Genomic DNA, 22,196 nt, shown 5'->3' with positions numbered 1-22,196 from the left:
ACCTCTGCCTTAGTGAAGGTAGAGGTATTGCTTCAGTCATGTTTCTTTGTTTATTTGTTTGTCTGTCTGTGGACAACATATCTCAAGACCCACTGGATGGATTCGGATAGAACTTTCAAGGACATTTGGCCTCGTAACTGGCACAAACTGATTAGATTTTGGGATCGATCCGGTTCTGGACAAGGATTCTGGATTACATTTTCCTGTTTGTTTTTTTTTACTTAATTTTTGAGAGAGGTCAGGTTCATTTTTAGTATTCTCGCTTGTGAGAACAGTCAAGTTTATTTCAGATATTCTCATTTTAAAAATAATCCCCAACTAATCATTGAGAAGGTGTTGGTGTTGCCCTGGCAGAGGTTTGAGCTCTCTGAGTGCTCTTGTTAATTATCAACTTAATTATTTTAGAAATATTTTAGACTTACCTCATTGCATTCCGGTATCGGGCATATTCTTTTACATACAGCCTTACCACCCACACACTGACATATTTCACAACCAGCTGAAGACTCCCATATACTACCATGCTACAAAATCAAATTTAATACAATATAATCATTGATAGATGGAAATACTTTATAGAAAACTACAATATTATTGGTTTCACATTTTGGTACAAGGCCAGTAATTATTGCCGAAAATTGACCCCAGTGATTAACTGGTACTTATTTTATTAACCCCACAAGGATGAAAGGCAAAGTTGATCCTGGTAGAATTTGAACTCAGAATGTAAAAACATGAAATGCTGCTAAGCATTTTGCTTGGCAGGCTAACGGTTCAGCCAGCTTGCCACTTAAAATACAATATTATTAACATGTAGCAAGACCGATTTCTATTTTCACATATTGGAGACAATCAGCCTTTTATAGGCTTAGCACATTAATCTGTAATGATTGGTAGTTTTTCCTATCATGTGAATTTTGAACATTGGTTTTAGTCCTGTGCTATGATTGGTTGAATATTGTGTGAGATTTGGATTGAAGTCCAATCACATTGCGCGTAATACATTCTCAAACAACTAATTAGTATGTGCTCTGGAGCTTACCTTTTCCCTTAAATTCGTGTGAGAAATTATTTAGACAAGACAGGTGAGTGATTTTCATAAAGGCGAGTTATGCTGATTTCCTGCTGTTTTTCACCAGAGAAAAAATAACATAATAAAGCACATGTAACCAACAACAACCCAAGCTGAATCATGCAAGTGATGGATGAACTACAGCCACCAGAGTTTGTAATGTTTCTTACTTGATTCACTGTATCACTTTATGAAGGAATAAAGCCTCTCTGTTATTTTAAAGTTTGTTTCTTTTTTGTTACTTCCACAAGTGAACACACAAAATATATTGTACAATGGTACACATGATTCAGTAGTAAAACTAAGGGAGACTTGAGACCCACCAGTGAACAGTGACAGTTAGCCTCTAAAACAGTTCAGATCTTCACTTTGCCTCATCAGATTTTATCTTCGTCCCGATTACACCTACCCACCCTTATAAACTGCCTTTGTGCCTCTATTTCTAATTAGCCTGTAACACTCAAATACACCCCCCCTGTCACTTAATCAAGGGGATATTTTCTTTTCGTTTTTTCTTTTCATTTTCCTTTTCTGCCTCACAAATTATTTGGTGACCTCACTAGTGCTGGTGGCATGAGAAAAAGCACCAGGACACACTGTGAAGTGGTTGGTGCTCGGAAGAACACCCAGTCATAAAAAACATGCCAAAGCTGACAGCAGGGCTCATCACCAACCTGCATCTCAGCATGCCTTGCCAAACCACCCAGCCCATGCCAACATGGAAACTGGATGCTAAATGGTGATGATGATATAGAAAATAATGTATTACCTCATAAACCGTTCCATTAATATGGCATACGTCACACTTTGTTCCTGGAACACATTCATTTTGGTTTCTGTAATAACCGTCTTTACATATGCAGTGGCTTTTCTTTTTACATGATGCAAATATATTAGTTTCAAATCGATTTTCGCATGTTCTTTCACAAGATTCTTCAGTTGTATAAACTTCCAATTCTCCTTGACACTCTCCCTTTGTATCAGTTGTATTGGAAGGAGCAAAGCCTGAAATGAGACATTCGAGCAAGCAAGATTTAAATAAATAAAGGCTGACTTGTCTCCTGAATTTTAATGAGACACAGCTGTATGGTTCAGGAGCTTGTTTCCCAGTAATAAGATTTTGGGTTCAGTCCTAGATCAGGCGATGCATTGTGTTCTTGTGCAAAATATTTAATCTCACATTGCACTGCGATCGCTTCAACACCTGACATGTGGTACACTGTGCTCCTGTTCAGGCAACATCGATTTAATGAAAGGAGTGAGCTGATGTACATCACTATAAACAAATCATCTGTGCAGGTTGTTCAGCAAAATCTGAATGTTCATACATCATCCTTGATGGGAGAGTTCATCATATATATATATATATATATATATATATGGGAGAATGTACGAAAAAACAACAACAGACGAGGACAGGTGGTGTAAACAACAAAAGGATGTATTAGTTTAACGCTCGGGAATACGGAAAGTCTTTAACGTTTCGAGCTACGCTCTTCAACAGAAAGAATATGGAGACAAGGAGAAAAACATGGAGAAAAAAAAAAAAATTGAATAGTGTTCAGTCAACGGTCAATCATAGTAATATATATATATATATATATATATATATATATTGGAAGCTTAAAGACCCTGCAAATGGACAGAGACTTAGAGACAAGTTACTTGAAGCATTTAACGAAATAGAAGGGGATATAGCATCATACAACGTGGAAGACAATTGGAGATTTCTGCGGGACAACCTGTTGAAAGCCACCGACCAGATTTGTGGGTGGTGTAAGGTCCCCTCCCGACCCAGAGTAACGTGGTGGTGGAACAAGGAGGTAGACAGGGCTATTAGACAAAAGAAACAAGCTTGGAAGGACTGGAAGAACGGTGGTAGCAGGGAATTGTACCAATGTGCCAGAAGGGAGGCTAGGCGACAGGTTTATTTAGCCAGAGGGGAAGCAGATAAGAAAAGATTTGCCAATGTTCTGCGCCGTGAGGACCAAAGACTCGAGGTATTTCGTGTTGCAAGACAGTGTAGGAGAGAGAATAGTGATGTAGGAGAGAAATGTGTTCACATGGATGATGGTACGCTTGCATTAAATGAGGATGCAAAGAAAGAGGTCTGGAGATGCCACTACGATAGATTGCTTAATAAAGAGAATGAATGGGAGGAAGAGAGCCTGCCGTATGTCGACCCAATAGAGGGACCAGCTATCCGAGTTGATAGTACCAAGGTAGATAAAGCAATTAAGAGTATGAAGACCGGGAAAGCCCCCGGCCCATCAGGAATCACTGCAGAGATGCTCAAAATATCTGGCAGTGTTGGCTATAGCCTAGTCACCCGTATTACGAACCAGGTGATACACGAAGGAGTCATACCCAATGACTGGTGTAGCAGCATCATAGTCAACTGCTACAAAGGTAAAGGTGACGCTTTAGATACAAATAATTACAGAGGCATCAAGCTGTTAGATCAGGTTATGAAAGTTACAGAGAGGGTCATAGCCCAACTAATTAGGGAGCGAATCAATTTAGATGAGATGCAATTTGGGTTCGTGCCAGGTAAAAGCACTACTGATGCCTTATTTCTAGTGAGACAGCTGCAGGAGAAATACCTAGCTAAGGATAAACCTCTGTACCTGGCTTTCATTGTCATGGAGAAAGCCTTTGACAGGGTCCTCCGATCCCTTATCTGGTGGTCAATGAGGAAACTTGGGATAGAAGAATGGTTAGTGAGAGCTGTGCGAGCCATGTACAGAGATGCTGCCAGTAAGGTGAGGGTTGGAAATGAGTACAGCAATGAATTCCGGGTAGAGGTAGGGGTCCACCAAGGTTCCGTCCTCAGCCCCCTCTTATTTATCATAGTCCTCCAGGCAATCACAGAGGAGTTCAAGACAGGTTGCCCCTGGGAGCTCCTCTATGCTGATGACCTTGCCCTAATTGCGGAGTCACTATCAGAACTAGAGGAGAAGTTTCAGGTGTGGAAGCAAGGTCTAGAATTGAAGGGCCTTAGAGTCAACCTAGCTAAAACCAAAATCCTAATAAGTAGGAAGGTAGATAAAACACAAACCCCTTCAGGTAGATGGCCCTGCTCAGTATGTAGAAAAGGAGTAGGTAGTAACTCTATAAGATGTACCCGGTGCAAGCTATGGACACATAAGAGGTGCAGCAACATCAAAGGCAGGTTAACTAGCAAGTTAGTTTTTGTTTGTGGCAGATGTTCAGGTGCAATAAAGACTGTAAACAAACAGGAAACAACTTCTATCTCATTCCAGGGTGAAAAACTAGAGGTAGTCGATAGCTGGGCGACCAAGTTAGTAGTGGGGGTGGGTGCGCTGAAAGTGTAGCTGGTAGAATAAGAATAGCCTGGGCAAAGTTTAGAGAGCTCTTACCCCTGCTGGCGACAAAGGGACTCTCACTCAGAGTAAAAGGCAGACTGTATGACGCATGCGTACGAACAGCCATGCTACATGGCAGTGAAACATGGGCTGTAACTGCTGAGGACATACGTAAGCTCGCAAGGAATGAAGCCAGTATGCTCCGTTGGATGTGTAATGTCAATGTGAATACCCGTCAGAGTGTAAGTATCTTGAGAGAAAAGCTGAACATTAGAAGCATCAGTTGTGGTGTGCAAGAGAGACGATTGCGCTGGTATGGACATGTGGTGAGAATGGATGAGGATAGCTGCGTGAAAAAGTGCCACACCCTAACAGTTGAGGGAACCCATGGAAGAGGTAGGCCCAGGAAGAGGTAGGCCCAGGAAGAGGTAGGCCCAGGAAGAGGTAGGCCCAGGAAGACCTGGGCTGAGGTGGTGAGGCAAGACCTTCGTACATTGGGCCTCACCGAGGTGATGACTACTGACCGAGACCTTTGGAAATGTGCTGTGCGTGAGAAGACCCGGCAAGCCAAGTAAGATCGTTGCCAGTGCCCCTGGACTGGCTCTTGTGTGGGTGGCACATGAGATGCACCATTTTGAGCGTGGCCGTTGCCAGTACCGCCTGACTGGCTCCCGTAGGATTTTCGAGCGAGATCGTTGCCAGTGCCCCCGGACTGGCTTGTGCGGGTGGTACATAAAAGACACCATTTCGAGCATGGCCGTTTTCGTGCGGGTGACACGTAAAAGCACCCACTACACTCTCTGAGTGGTTGGCGTTAGGAAGGGCATCTAGCTGTAGAAACTCTGCCAAATTAGATTGGTGTTGCCATCCGGTTTCACCAGTCCTCAGTCAAATCGTCCAACCCATGCTAGCATGGAAAGTGGACGTTAAACGATGATGATGATGATGATGATGATGATATATATGAGTGTATCTAATTTATACATGGAGAGAAGACCACTATGAGGTCTTCTTACATGCTAAAAATGGCAATCAAATTCCCAAGCCACGAAAGAACATTCTTATTTGATCGTTTCTCCATGTATAAATTTTATACACTCATATATATTGTAAAAATATTTATATCTACTGACATATTTTTAAAGTCATTTTCACTTTGAAATATTTTTTAGAAACGCCAAAATAAAATTTTTTAATGGTATTCACTTGAAATTAATTTAAAAAAAACATTAAAGTATTGTCTGTTTAAAGAAAGCTAAAATATAAATACCTACTGTACAAATAACTTACATTTTTGAAATCACATTCACTTAAAAATATTTCTAAATGATTAAAATATTGTATTTAACAAAATCAAAAATAGAAACGTTTACTGTAAGAAACAAATCGTATTTTTTTATTGTCAAGTCACTGTGTCTAATCGAAAGGTAAGAGTTTCTTCTCTTTCAGAATTAAGTTACTTTCAGAATATCTTCCCATTATGCACCGTTTTGGGTATTTATAACCTGAAAACCCCTAATATCTCAAAAACCATTTGTCTGAGTTAAGTAAAACTTGTTTTATTCCGACCGTATTAATATTTCAAGGGTAACTTAATTTATAGTATTTTCCTATTATGCACCAGTTTTGCTGGGTACATTGCAAGCAAACAATCAAGCAAGCAAGCAAGATTCAAGCTGACTCAATGTATTATATATATATATATATATATATATATATATATATATATATATGTATATGATGGTGATGGTGATGATGGTGATGACAATGATGATACGTTTATTTAATTCTTATTCATATGAAACAATTCTTTATATCAATTGACAATTCATACAATATACTTACATGCTATCTTTTCATTACAAGATTTCTGTTCTAAGGGCAATCCCTTGCATGGTGCTGCTCCACAGCGTGGTAGAGGATTATTACAATAACGAAGCCGATAGTTTATTCCACCCTGACATGTTTGAGTACATCCACTCCATTCGGTCCAGTCACTCCAACCAGCAGTTGCTAGAAATTAGAAGATTCCACAAAAAAAAAAAAATTTTAAGAACTTCATATTAAATAACAAAAAAATTAAATATGTGAATTCTATGCATGATTTTCTAATAATTTTTTAATTTCAATTTCACATTTCTAATCCTGCCAAATATTATGAAGAAATTATAATCTTCCTTGAAATAGCTCCTAACCATTAGAGGGATCATATGTGTTGCGAACCAAGACCTTTGGCAATATGCTGTACTTGAGAAGAAGACTCATCAAGCCAAGTGAAATCGTAATTGTGGCAGATACTGGTGTCACACAGCTGGTACCTGTGCTAGTGGTATGTAAAAGCATCCATTACACTCTCAAAGTGGTTGACATTAAGAAGCTGACAAAATCAATTTCGTCAGCTTATTGAATTTTTATTGTGGCTTATTTGAGTATTTTTCAACTCTTATTTCTAGCAATGCTGATACTATCTGCTACCCTTAATTATAATTATGATTATAAATTCATATATATATATATATATATCATCATCATCATCATCGTTTAACGTCCGCTTTCCATGCTAGCATGGGTTGGACGACTTGACTGAGGACTGGTGAAACCGGATGGCAACACCAGGCTCCAATCTAAATATATATATATTAAAATTTTCTTAACATAGGCACAGGAGTGGCTGTGTGGTAAGTAGCTTGCTTACCAACCACATGGTTCTGGGTGGCAACTCGGGCAAGTGTCTTCTACTATAATCTCGGGCCGACTAAAGCCGTGTGAGTGGATTTGGTAGATGGAAACTGAAAGAAGCACGTCGTATATATGTATATGTATATATATGTGTGTGTGTGTGTGTGTGTTTGTGTGTCTGTGTTTGTCCCCACAACATCACTTGACAACCGATGTTGGTGTGTTTACGTCCCTGTAACTTAGCAGTTCGGCAAAAGAGACCGATCGAATAAGTGCTAGGGTTGATTTGCTCGACTAAAGGCGGTGCTCCAGCATGGCCGCAGTCAAATAACTGAAGCAAGTAAAAGAGAGTAAAGGAGTATAAAATCAGAAGTAACCATAGTTAGTTTGATTATAATATTTCCAAAAGTTTTAGATCTAACAGCACCTGGTGGTAGTGGTGGTGGGTAATAGTGGTGGTGGTAATGGCAGCAGTGGTTGTGATGGTGATGGTAGTAGTGGTGGAGTTGATGGTGGTAGTGGTGAAACTTAATATTTTATTACAAAAGAGGAAAATCAAAACTTACCATTAGAGAATGGAAGTGGTTCACATTTTTCTGCAGATTCTCTACAGTAACTAGATGAAATATATTTGTAAGTTAAATTCTTTAATTTAGATTTTATATGTTTATATGAATGAATAGCAAAAAAAATAATAAAAAAAAGAACAGTCAAGCCATCATTTATTAATCTAAAAGAATAACCTAAATAATTGGCATTAGTGAAGAGTTTTGTTTACAATGGAACTGTTATAGAAGAGAACAGTTGTATTGAAACCTTGAAATATAATCTAACCTCAGTAAGCAATAACATACATACATATGTCCCAGTAAAAACCTCAATAAAATGTAAACACAATAGATTTGATATAATGATTTTGGGATAGAGAAAAGAAGCTGTGTACAGTTGTGGAAATCAGCTGCCCAGCGGATGTTAACATAAAGTTGAAGATCAGTGATAAAGAGAATACATACGCTGAACTATTGAGAAATCTGCAGTATCCCTATCCAAATTACAAGTTCAGGTTTATACCTGTAATTATTGGAGCACTAGGATACATAACACACTACCTAAATATCAATCTTAAGAAATTAGGCTTCTCAAAACCAGAAAGGAGAAAGCTGGTTGGAAGACTACAGATCCAACCCATCACTGGAGCTGTAAAAATTTGGAAAAATTTCCAGAAGTTTATATTTAAGTATATATGAGAATGTCTAAACATGCAACTATATGCATGAGAATACATACATAAAGCAAAGCATACATATCTACACATATACATACATACAAAAATACCCTGTTGTTGATATTGAAATTCCAATGAAGGAGCCTTGGATCTAGGTTAGAAACCGGCTCTTTCTCTACTGGCAAGAAATCTTGAAACAAAACTGAATAATGACATACATACATACATACATACATACATACATACATATACCATATTTACTTGTGTTTAAAGTGTAAAGCAGCAATTATTTATAAGTCGCATCCCAGTTTTTCATTTAAAATAAAGTATAAAGTAGTGGGACTTATACAAGAGCAAATATGGTGTGTGTGTGTGTGTGTGTGTGTGTGTGTGTGTGTGTGTGTGTATGTATGTAAACATACACACACAGGTATATATATGTATAAATATGTATATGTATGATTTCCATTCATAAAACTAAGATGTAAACATATTTTATCCCTTTTAGCTTTCTGATTAGTCTGGTCAAATATAATTCTTATTCTTTGACATTGCTTTGAATTAATCATGTGTTATCTTGTAGCTTGAAAATTTCAATGATGTGGTTGTTTATTTTCAGAATGACATTATAGGGTAGGTGTGAGAGGCTGGATCAGGCCAGTTTGAACATAAAACAGGAAGAATATTTGGGCCGGATATGGTTGGTTTAAATGCTAAAGTGTTAAAGTTCAGATATTTTAATTCTGATGTTATTGTAAAATTATTATACTAAAATTATTATATTTGATCAGAGACTTACCACACTTGGCAATCGTCTTCTCTAATTTTTTCATTGTAGTAATAAAACTTGCCATCAATTTGACAATCAGGAGGACATTTTTTCAGTTCACAGGCATCTGATTCGTCTTCATATGATTTACAGGTAGAAGATGATCCCCCTAAAAGAGTTCTGATATACAAAAATAAAAATAAAATAAAATGATGATGATGATGATATTGTGAAGGTGCATAGCTTAGTGGTTAGGATATTCAGCTCACAATCTTACAATTATGAGTTCAATTCCTAGCAATACAATCAAGATGCTTTATTTCATGTTACTCTAGTTCACTCATGTGGCAAAAATGAGTTGTACCTGTGACTCAAAGGGTCAGCCTTGGTGCACTCGGTGTCATGCTGAGTCTCCTTGAGAACTACATTATGGGTGGAGAGCTCAGCTACTTGCATGTTAATATCACAAGTAGGCTGTTCTGTTGATCAGATCAACTGGAACCCTTGCCTCATTCACTGACAGAGTGCCAGTTAAATTATCTATTGAAATATTTCTATGAGAGACAATAAATATTACCAAAATTTTGACACTTAAGACATTGGGAGAAATTTTTTTAATGAAAATTTACATGTCTTGTAATTGTTATGAAATTATGAGATAATAGCCATTTTTTTTTATTACAAGTAGAAAGATATATTTTTCAACGCGTAAATACTGATAGAACAGTATACATGGGATAATATCCCTTATAGAGCAGAAAAATCTCATGGCTGGTTGCTGACAGCTTTTTCTGCTCTGTAAGGGATATTATCCCATGTATACTGTTCTATCAGTATTTACGCGTTAAAAAATATATCTTTCTACTTGTACTACAATACATTTCAGCACTTCAAAAACAAACTTAAGTTTGTTTACATATGATGTAATTTTTTTTTTTTACTATATTTATGCAAGGATACAAAATAGTTTGAATTACACAAATATTTCATTTTCATTAGTTGAAATACGGTATCTATATATCATAGTAAATTATAGGCAACATTGAATAAAGTGCAAGAGAACAAGAGACAAGCTCTCAGTGAAAGGACTTTGTGTATCAGCATTGGGTAACAATTGAAGTCAATTCATTCCTTTTAAACTACAACTTTATTCTCCACCCCTAAACATGTGATCCCTGATTAAGTTACTGAATAATATTAGGATCATTATGAATAATGGTTAGTCTCAACCATGGTCCATATGAACCTTGGTGGTCCGTTTAAGATTTTTTTATTAAAATTTATGGGCAATAAATTAGTTATACTTCTTCAATGCATAAAATATCTTAACAATTTTTTAAATACAATTCCTAATCATATTTAATTATCAAAATATAATAGGATTTTAAAAATATCAAACGGCTATGAAGCTCCACCTAAGTAAAATAGGAATCAAAAGGATCTATAGGAACAAAATGGTTGAAAACCACTGGTCTAAATGGTGGAGAGCTGGACTAAATATTTTATAGGATTTAGTTTCTTTTGGGTACATTCAAAGTCTAAAGTTTAGTAATGACTCTGTAAAATAGTTGATCTTCTGCACTCTGTTATAAAATTAAGCTCTTCACGCAATCAAAATAAATCAATATGTCACTTCGAGAGATTTATTTTACTTGTTGATATTTCATTGGAGTCAGAAAGATGGAAGTATAAATGAATTGTTAATTCTATCAAAACAGTCACTTATTTTTGCTTGAATTTTCTGTGCTGACTTTGTGTTAATAAGAAATTTTTCAGTCCATTAAATTTAGGCAAATAATTAGTTAAATTTTGTTGTATCTTGAGAGAGATATTATACCAAAAATAAACACATACACTGGTTCTATTTCATTTTTTCATCTTTTATTTGTCAATTGGTTAATTGTTTAACCAATTAATTAATCAATTATTTGACTAATTGTTTGATCAATCAATCAGTTATGTTTGTTGAAGCCCTTTTGTCACCATCTGCAACCTCATCAATGAGACGCTCACTCTACACCAGGTCGGGTTCAGTTAAATGATTTGAATGAAAATTTTTCAATGAGTTGCAGACTACAATTAAACAAATTGCATGACACACTGCTTACAAAATATGGAAGCTATTAGATGGAAGAAATGTAAAACTTTAAAAAGCCCACAAAAGAGAAATAAGAGAGAGAGGGAAGGAGAGAGAGGGAGAGGGAGGGAAACAGAAAGAGAGAGGGGAAAGAGAGGGAGAGAGAGATAAAGAGCAAGAGATGAAGAGAGAGAGAGAGAGAGAGAAGGAGGGAGAGAGACAAAGAGAAAACATGAGAAATTACATAAAATTTTGAAGATAGTTAGGTGGACAATTTGTTAAAAAAAAATGTTAGAAATAATATTTACTTATATCTGAATCTTTTACCAATCCCACAAGAAGTACTGCAACCTCCCCATGAAGTCCAAGGAGACCACAAACAACCTATAATGAAATGTAAGTTTAGTTTCTTTAGTCGTGTGCAATTTCAGTTTTTTGCGCTATTGTCATATTGATTCAATTAATTCATAACAATAAGAGAGATTATCCTTACAGTTTGATTTTTCCTGACATACAATCTTTCCACTATTACTGCATGTGCTGTTAATAGACAAATAGAATAGTAAGAAAGACAAATTAGCACATATTGGTTTCAGATTTTGGCACAAGGCCAGCAATTTTGTGGGAGGGGCTAAGTCAGTTACATTGATCCCAGTAAAAGTAAAGACCCCCAACTTTTGGTCATGTATGACCATGGGATTGCACCTAGAAAGTTCCCCAATAAAAAATAAGACCAGGCAAGGTTATTTACGAATGACCAGCAGTCACCCACGCATCCCCTCTCCATGCTACTGATGTTGTCCGAGGGAAAAGCAAAGGCTAATACAGCTTGGCATCAGTGATGTCGCAACTCATTTCTACAGATGAATGAACTGGAGCAATGTGAAATAAAGTGACTTGCTCAAGAACACAACACAGCCTATTCTGGGAATCGAACTCACTACCTCTTGATTGTGAGACATACACTCCAATCACTGAAAGGATAAAAGGCAAAGTTAGCCCTGGTGGCATTTGAACTTAGAAAGTAAAGGTGAGCAAAATGCTAAGCAGCATTTTGTTCTTGTGCTAATGATTCTGTCAGCTTGACAGATCTGTCAGGCCAGATCTGTCAGTTTGAGCATAAAACAAGCAGGGGATTTGGGCTGGATTTGGTCAGTTTAAGTACTTAAGGGTTATGTGACACACAAACATAATGGTATGGTTTCTACAGCTTGATGGTTCTAATGCCAACGACTTTCCATAGACTGCAGAATCAAAATCAATCTGATTATGTACACAACAACTTACACATGCACCAGTACTCTTTTACTCTTTTACTTGTTTCAGTCATTTGACTGCGGCCATTCTGGAGCACCGCCTTTAGTCGAGCAAATCGACCCGAGGACTTATTCTTTGTAAGCCTAGTACTTATTCCATCGGTCTCTTTTGCCGAACTGCTAAGTTAAGGGGGAAGTAAACATACCACCATCGGTTGTCATGCGATGTTGGGGGGACAAACACAGACACACAAACATATACACACATGTACATATATATATATATATACATATATATGACGGGCTTCTTTCAGTTTCCGTCTACCAAATCCACTCACAAGGCTTTGGTCGGCCCGAGGTGCCACACAGTGGGAATGAACCCGAAACCATGCGGTTCGTAAGCAAGCTACTTACCACACAGCCACTCCTGCGCAATATGTGATATTTTAAATCAGAAGCCTTTTCATTAAATAAAACAATAAACAGAAGAAAAGAAGGAAAAAACCTTCTAGCTATTAATACAATTGCAGTAGAATGGAAAATGAAAATTAAATTAAGAAAGAAGAAATTAAATAAATGGGATTCGTTTTAAATAACAAGAGAAAAATAATGAAAACTTATTTACCATTCTCGACAAGGATGTGTCTTGGATGCTTTGAGATTCTTTAAAACAGATATTCCTTCAATGTTATAACAAGGACATTTATCTATAGGAACACATTGTCCTAATAACTGTACTTGACCAGCTGGACAATGACAACCAGGAATACATTCATCAGATTCAACACAGACTTCTCGACGAGCATCTAGACATGTTATTGGGCAGCGGTTACTACATTCAGACCAAACACTGCCGCCAGTACATGTTTCTAGAAACAAAAAGAAACAGATATTGCTTCAAGATGTAAATAAATAAATAATAATAATAATAATAATAATAATAAAAATAATAATTTGTTTATCTTGATATGAGACCACTATGTTGTGCACATATGGTTGTGATGCATGTGCCTGGTGTACCCTTATCAGATGGGTAATCATAATGGGTATACTGGGCTTCGTATATTTTACCTCAGTGTCACTTTGATGGCATGCCCTGCTCTCTCATTCAATAATAATAATAATAATAATAATAATAATAATAATGATAATAAAAGGGACTGATTGCTACCTAGCTCAGATACCAGGAAACCCCCAAAATAGCAGAAGTTCAAAAGATAGTGCTCATGGGAACTACCCATATCCTACGTAATATACTGTCAATGTAATCTCAAATTTTAAAACAAACTCATAATTTTCTTATGTTTTCTTAAACATTCTCTAGAACAACACTATGTACAAATCGAAATATATGGTACTCTAGGCATAACACCTACATGAACTTCTAACTTGTTGTCTCTTGAGGTCTCTGGATGAGACTTGGAGCCAACTTGTACAAATACAAATCAAAAGTCAAACATATAATAATAATAATAATAATAATAATAATAATAATAATAATAATAATAATAATAATAATAATAATAATAATGAAGAAAAAAAATGCTTTCTAATTGATGTATCAATACCAGCAGATGACAACGTCTCTCTAAAAGAAATGGAAAAACTTTCAAAATACAAAGACCTGCAAATAGAGGTAACTCGAATGTGGAATCTAAAAACAGAAACAATTCCTATCATAGTAGGTGCCTTAGGTATAATAAAAAAATATTCAGACAAATACATAACAAAAACACCAGGACTTACAAATATATATAACATACAGAAAATTGCACTACTGGGCACAGCACACATCCTATGCAAAACACTTTCAATACAGTAACCATAAGAGCACCACAGCAAACCACAGCACATACCCAAGGCGCACAGAGCTGCGCTCGGTAGTGAAGTGAAAGCATGTTATAAAAATAAAACTACTGAATAATAATAGGCACAAGGTCTGAAATTTGGTGGGAGGAGGCCAGTCGATTAGATCGACCCCAGTACACAAGTGGTATTTAATTTATCAAGCCTGAAAAGATGAAGGGCAAAGTTGACCTCGGTGGAATTTGAACTCAGAACATAAAGACAGATGAAATACTGCTATGCATTTTGCCCAGTGTGCTAACGATTCTGCCAGCTCTCTACTTTTACTTCTATTACCACTACTACTACTACTACTACTACTACTACTACTACTACTAACAAAAATAATAATTTCAAATTTTGATACAAAGTTACCATTTTTAGTGGGGGAGGGGGGGGGGGTGCAGTTAGTTACTTTGACAAATTCTTCAATCATTCTCTCTCTACAGAGAGATCTGTCTCTCTCTATGGAATCATGCTACAGTCTGTCCCTTTGACAAACATTTTCACTCCTCAAACTTCTGCAATTCAAAAAATGTATTTCCTTATAACTCTATTATTTATTCAGAATAATGACAAGATTTTATTGATTTCAAAATATAAAATATATACATTTATATGTTAATATGTATATTTATATGTTAATACACATTTTACTAACATATTTAAATATATATCAACGAAAATACATTTATATAAACAGCTGTTGAGTTAAGAAATTATGTATTTTCTTCTTAGTGTTCTGTCTTTTTTATGCTCTATGTAAATATATTAGCTTATGTAAATATATGTGTATGTGTATATATATGTGTGTATATATATGTGCCTGTGTATGCGTGTGTGTGTGTGTGCATGTGTGTGTGTAAAGCCTGACTGTGCTTATCTGCATTACTACCTTTCTTTCCCTCCATCCCTCCATCCATCCATACATACATGTATAATCAACATCATTACTTTTTTTTTTAACATCCTTTATTTACAGATATTCTTACCATAGGCCCAAGGGTGGCCCCAGACAGGCTGGCATCAAAGTATTAAAAGGATTAAATAAAGCTGAATATTATTCCTATCGTCACCAATTAAAAAAAAATATACTTACTGGTTGTCTTGACTTTTGATTGACAGGGCATGGTCTGTAAAACTTCTCCAGCACATTCATCGTCAATTCCTCGATGGCATGTACGCTTACGTATAGACGAACCAACTGCATCTTGTTTAGAAATAATGCAGGGACTCCAACTACTCCAAGAAGACCAAACGGTTTCAGCTTGATAAAAGTAAAATAAAATGATGTATAATATTTCTCGTGTTTGTTTCTTTTCTGCATTATATAAATTCATTACTGAACACAAATTATATCTTTTCAATCTTTTAATTCTTTGAGTAATATATTCTTCTATACACAATCATACACATCTGTGTATATATATTTACTTATTTATATCTATATCTATATAGAGATATATGTGTATGTGTCTTTGTGTCTGTGTTTGTTCCCTGCCACCACCAATGCTTGACAACCAATGTTGGTGTGTTTACATCCCTGTAACTTAATAATTTAGCAAAATAGACAGGTAGAATAACTCCCAGGCTTTATAAATAATAAGTACTGGGGTCGATTCACTTTTTCATTCTGAAAGAATAATTTACAATGCAAAGAAAAGTAAATATATATATATATATATATATATATATATATATATCTTAAAACAAAATAAAGAAATAATTAGTTTAAATTAAAAATTAAAAAGCTGATTACCGTGACATATCTTTATATTGCAATCTTGAATTTCAGATAATGGAAGATTACATGGTTCATTCCCTTTGCCAACATGTTTTCCCCTAGTTCTAATTTTAAATCCATTATCACAGGTTTTGCTGCAAGAACTCCAACCCTGCCATCCAGAATACATACATCCTGAAACATTTTAAAAATTACTGGAAATAAATTAATTTAACCAAAAGGATGAGAAAATAGATTAACCCTTTAGCATTTAAAATGGCCATATCTGGCCTAAATAGTGGTTTCAAATTTTGGCTCAAGGCCAGTAATGTCGGAATGGATGTAAGTCAATTGTATCAACCCCAGTGCTTAGCTGGTATTTATTTTATTGTTCCCAAAAAGGATGAAAGACAAAGATGACCTTCATGAATTTGAACTTAGAATGCAAATTCCATCAACCCTTATGCTCAGCTGGTGCTTATCTTATTGACCCCAAAAGGATGAAAGGCAAAGTCGACCTTGGTGGAATTTGAACTCGAATGTAAAGACAGATGAAATGCTTAGTGGCATTTCATCAGTGGGCTAACAATTCTGAAGCTTGCTCCCTTATATCTGGCCTAATATTCCATCTGTTTTATGTTCAAACTAGCCAGATCCAGCTTCTCACACTTATCCCACACTGGCATTGAAATCTCAAAGCTATGAGATATTACATGATTAATTCAAAACAGTATTAAATTTGACAGAGTAATCAGAATGTGAAAGGGTTATCCAATTTGTCACACTGGAATATTTTCATCAATTTCTGAACAAGTGAAAGGGATTTGTTTTTACCATTGTTTCTGATTTGTAGTATTTTATCAAACAAGGCCAATGAAAGATAAATCCAGTCCCAATAGAAGACATTAAGTACTGTGCTTCATGGAGTCGCTTTTCTGCCTCGATGCAAACAATTAAACCATAATTTAATCAACAGATTTATACTTATCTAAATTACAGATGATAATAAAAAGTCAGTTGTAAAGTTCTACATAAATATACATTTTGTCAAATTATTATTGGAAGTTTAGACAGTGTCATGTGACAACTTGCTGGGGTTGCCTACTGGACCCTAGCAGTGGGAAATTTAGACAGTGTCCCGTGACAACTTGCTGGGGCAGCCTGCTGGAGCCTAGCAGTAGGTATAAAAAGGGGAATTTGACAAGACAGTCAGTCGGACGCTGACACTCGTTGATGCTGCATCGAAGAGGCCAGGGAATAGAAGAAAGAAGACATGCACCCAACACCAGAGCTGAAGATACCTCCAAAAGGGGGGGGGGGGCGCCACGTCAAAATGGTAGAGGAGTAGGGGCCGAAACCGGATGTGGTTACTCCTGATGATGTCTTGAGCTAACTGGATCCTATAAAGGTGCTGTTGTGGTAGCAGACCACGAAGCATCGTTGAAATTCCTCCTGTTGATGGAGATTAATACACTTTTCAACATATTATGAGTTTTTTTTTTACTTATTTATGAATAGATTATTTGATGTGGCACGTTAATGTATAAGAAAATACACCGTGGAAGAACACTGCTTTTGTGTTAATTAATTGGGAAAATAACGAAGAATTTATCAATGTAACTTTGCCACTATTTAGCCAGTATTTGGAACAAAAATTGACATGAAATTTTGATGAAAAATTTTAGCTCAGATCACTTTAAAACATTTTTATAATAGAACCAGAGGTGGTCCCAGGTGGACTGGTATCAAAATGGTTAAAGGTTAAAGAAAAAATAAAAGAAAACAAATACAAAAAAAGACTCACCCTCACATATCTTATGATCACATGTTATATTTCCATTTTTACATAAACTGAAAAATTATTAATAAAATAAAGCTTTTATTATTACCGATCTGCAGTTAAAAATTGTAAAAAGACACAAGGCATAAATTGGTAAACTACACTTAGCCACACCTGTGCCTAGTTTAGTAGGAATTATTTTCATGGTAGTTATTTTATTGATAATGGTAAAATTTAATGTAAATTTAATTCCAATGAATTTAAAAGTTTTACACAAAGCTATACACAAAGCTACAAGCTGTATATAAACTATTTTGTCTGGAACATTAGACAATTCAAAATACACAAACTTATTCAGAACACTTTCTTGTCTAAGAGTTATATGTCTTACCATTGAGTACAAGCAACATTGATAACAACACCCTCTTCTAGTTTTTCCTCCATATAAACCACTTCAGTTTCATTTGTAATACCCTCAATGCCGTCTTTCTCAATCCAACCAACTATGTGTGGACCGTCGAAGCCAAATTCTCTCATGAATGTACATTTGTCAAATGTGCATACTGAAATAAATAAATAAATAAATAAATAAATAAATAAATAAATGCAATGAAAAATTTTGTCTTCAAAGAAATTCATATTTTTTTTATTTGTTTCAGTCATTTGACAGTGGCCATGCTGGAGCACCACCTTTAGTCGAACAATTCGAGCCCAGAGAATATTCTTTTTAAGCCTAGTACTTATTTTGTTGGTCTCTTTTGCCGAACTGCTAGATTACAGGGACGTAAACATACCAATATCGATTGTCAAGCAATGATAGGGGGACAAACACAGACACACAGATACACACACACATGCACACACACACACACACACACACACACACACACACACACACACACACACACACACACATATGATGGGCTTCTTTCAGTTTCCGTCTACCAGTGCAGTCCGTCTGATGGCAAGCTATGTCTCACGGGCTGGCATTTTTTGGAAAAGGTTCTTGTGTCTGCTCTATGAGATAGCTTGACCTGCTAAAAATAGCTGCCAAATCTCAGCACAAATCCTAACATCTTAAAATAGAAGGTCATACTTGATAAAGCAGTCTTAGAGACATTATGCCTAATAAAAAAAAAAAAATAGAATGGCTGAGGTAGGAATAGCCTTGACAAGGGTTCTGCATAATCAGGGATTAAACAACACTGTTTTGTGATGTTAAATAAAGAAGGTAGAATTTATAGATAAAATAGCTGCTGGGGAAAATTTAGATCTAAAAAGGGAAAGACTGAAGGAGAGATGACAAAGAACAGAGCAGATAATAGTAGTAAAAGAGAGACATAGGGGTGTGACTGAGGAGAAATAGAGGAGTGAAAGAGGAGAGAGTCAGAACAGTACCATAGAACATTATACATTCATTGACTGATATGACAAATAAGAATAAGAAATTTCCAAATTAAGATAAGTAAACGAAATTATTCTATTGACCCACTCACCAGGGAATAAAGTCACATTACTCTTTATGGGATTGCAAACCAAGAAGAATGAAGCGAAACAATTCAAAGAATGCAGTCTGCTGTTTCATGATGATTCATAACATAATATCAAAAAGATTAGGTTATCTTTGCTTTTTGAATAAGCTTATTTGAAAGTTATCAACTTACCTGAACGAGAAAGAGGAGCAGGTTCTACTTGTTTCTCAGCTTCTAAAATTCATATAAAATTTATTAATGAATATTAAATTTTACAATTTAAATCATATGGTTGGTAGATCAAAGCATTATGCTAAAGAAAAGCAAAGATAAAATCATAAGTATCAACTAGAAACTCTGGTTTCTGTTTCAGGAGTTTGCATTCCAGACACAAACTGCTAAAACTCTCAAGTTCTATATAAATTTGTGATAGAAAAACCATCTTCCTACGTTTATACATATCACAACATCTTCTGTTCAAAAGTTGGTGTTTGTATCAACTTTTCCTAATTTTAGTAATTCATGGAGTGCAAAACAGCAAAAACCCAGACAATAATGCCTCCATTCATAAAATGTTCTGGCAGACCTGATTGTGAACATCTGATAGCTGTTGTTGTTCCTCAACAGAGAACATCATAGTGTTTTATCCACATTATGCGTCTCTTCAGTTAAAGCTATGCAGTACAAACAAAGGAGACGTTTAGGTTGTAAGCAGCCAGAAAAGGATGAGAATTGATATTATGCACTACCAAAAAAGGTGTATACCTAACAATAACCAGTCACAGATCAGGAAAGGTACTCATATGAAAGTAGATCAGATCAGAGAGACAAGAGCCTCAGTTATAACAATGATGAATGAAATGTTTTTGTTAAGAGGTCCGATAGACCTAGTGTTAATGAACAGATAAGCAAGATCCCAGCATTTAGATTGGAAGTGCTGAAGGAAATACTGGTATTTGATAGGTTATTTCAGAGCTGCATATAGATCAATTAGAAATGGTAATGTAGAATGACACAGCTTGCTGCTTGAGGTAGTCTTCTGGTATAACATGTTGCCCAGATCAGGAAAGGAAAAGCAGAGTCAATACCACAAAGAGCAGTGTTTAAATATGAATGAAGGTATCAACAAACTGTGCCGGTGTCTTCTAATGAAGTGGAAGCCTGTATCTTTCTAAATTGGACTGAAGGTATGGGTCAAACCACACGGAGCTTGCTGTACATTACAATGGAGGAGTTGGGTTGTGATCTGTGTATAATTCCTGAATAATGTATCAGTGGACAGAGCTACTTGGTGATACACCATAGATGTATAAAGAATAATTAGTTTGTGTAACGATAAAGCAAGCAATGAAAAACAAGGAAAGGTAGCTCAGGTTGAGCCTCATGACAAGCACAAAGAGAGGAACTCATTTTATTGGTCACGTGACTTGTGAAAAAATACAAACAGTGAGTTCTGTTAGCATTATTGTTGGATAGAATAATCTTTAAGATTAGAAGCAGGATTGTGGTGTATAACAGTCACTTGGAAAAAGAATCTTGGGACTGTTTTTTTTATTTTGTAAAAGGAATTATAAGAGAATGAGCATAGGAGAGAATGGCTGCATGAGCAAATGTTTCAGTTTTATCTGTTTTTTTGGTGCCTGCGTAAGGAATCTGTAGTTTGTGGTACATGTGAGAGACTATTTACCAGTTATTGCCGAACATTGTTTTAGAGTTGTGAACTGGGTGTGGACTTTTGCAAGTTCAGTAGACAAAATCTATTGATTTTGCCAAATTCTTTTTGATGCTGTAAAATGATGTTTCCTCTTTACAGAGGGCCACTGATAAGGTTGAAGAGGGGAAAAAAAACTTGAAAGAAACCTTCTTTTGAACATATTTAGCTGTAGTTATTGTGGTATGACGTCAGCAACTGGGGAGCTGACCAGAACGGCGAGCTGACCGAAAGAGGAAGAAGGGCAGAGGGAGCCTCGATCGGGATTTCGTACTCCTGTTGTCAGGAGAGGACGTGCCAAGCGATCGTCTAGGTGTTGGGAGAAGCAGCTGCTATTTCTAGTGTTCTTTGGGTCGGGCGAGCCGTGAGGATCGGATACCGCAGGACAGACTTGTGCAAAGGAAGGAAAACCAAGGTAAGCCGATTACTTCTACTCGCACGCATACACCACAGTTATCGTATTACTGAAAAATTTTTTCCATTGGGTATTCCATTTTAGATTTTAGATTTAAGTGGTAGTAAAGAAATTCTAGGAAAACAGAGAATAAAACAGAATTTAAAAAGTAACAAATGCTCACTTATTAAGTACAAATTTTGTATTATTAGTTATGAATAAAATATCTCCAAACATGTCTTTCACCATTATATTTTTAGAAATATCAATATAAACATTACCTCCAGTGGAAACTAGTTCGTTTGGTATAACATCTGGTGCTCTTCCGGTGACAGGTTCTTCTATATACTGGCCTTTAGCTTTTAAGAAATGAAATATAAATTTATTGCTAATAAGTTATATTAATTTGTATGCTAAATTTTATTTTAATTCTGTGTGAATTTGATCAAACTTGTGAACCAAATCCTATTTTAAATTTATGTAAATAATGTAATGAAAATATTTTCAGAAATAAAATAACTTGAAAGATTCTAAGTAAATATAATACTTATACTAAATATAAAAATTTTGAAATCACTTCTGGTTACAGAATAAAAATTTGATAATGTTTTTCTAAAGAAACAAATGTATTTTAATTTTGATGCCATCCTACATCAAATAGGCTTTGAATGTCTCTTTATCAAATCTTTTTCCTTGTTTAACAGTTCATAATTAGACAATTCTAATAAAATCACTTAATTCTGTAGCATTCAGATTACTCTGTCAAGTGTAATGCTTATTTATTCTCATTGTTCTAAATCAATCGTGCATTATCTCATGCATTATCTCATAGCTTTCAGATCTTGATGATGTGATTGTTTATTATTT

General features: G+C 35.7%; 1 protein-coding gene across 1 annotated transcript in view; it reads right to left on the bottom strand.

The window, feature by feature from the left end:
* The window catches only part of LOC106875008 (uncharacterized), a 153,714-nt gene that overhangs the window by 5,715 nt on the left and 125,803 nt on the right, over positions 1-22,196 (bottom strand). Inside the window, exons 143-156 of the mRNA XM_089358397.1 lie at positions 21,611-21,688; positions 19,417-19,458; positions 18,144-18,315; positions 17,777-17,823; positions 16,009-16,167; positions 15,349-15,516; positions 13,030-13,273; positions 11,642-11,688; positions 11,457-11,532; positions 9,102-9,251; positions 7,644-7,693; positions 6,244-6,411; positions 1,842-2,077; positions 423-524 (exon numbers count right to left, since the gene is read on the bottom strand). Coding sequence (XP_089214523.1) covers positions 423-524; positions 1,842-2,077; positions 6,244-6,411; positions 7,644-7,693; positions 9,102-9,251; positions 11,457-11,532; positions 11,642-11,688; positions 13,030-13,273; positions 15,349-15,516; positions 16,009-16,167; positions 17,777-17,823; positions 18,144-18,315; positions 19,417-19,458; positions 21,611-21,688 — 1,739 coding nt within the window. The remainder of the gene's footprint in view (positions 1-422; positions 525-1,841; positions 2,078-6,243; positions 6,412-7,643; positions 7,694-9,101; positions 9,252-11,456; positions 11,533-11,641; positions 11,689-13,029; positions 13,274-15,348; positions 15,517-16,008; positions 16,168-17,776; positions 17,824-18,143; positions 18,316-19,416; positions 19,459-21,610; positions 21,689-22,196) is intronic.

This window comes from Octopus bimaculoides, chromosome 10, assembly GCF_046866305.1.
Source record: "Octopus bimaculoides isolate indiv1 chromosome 10, ASM4686630v1, whole genome shotgun sequence".
NCBI classification, from domain to species: domain Eukaryota; kingdom Metazoa; phylum Mollusca; class Cephalopoda; order Octopoda; family Octopodidae; genus Octopus; species Octopus bimaculoides.
The sequence above is the reverse complement of the archived record's forward strand: the minus strand, read 5'-3'. Positions and strand labels throughout refer to the sequence as shown.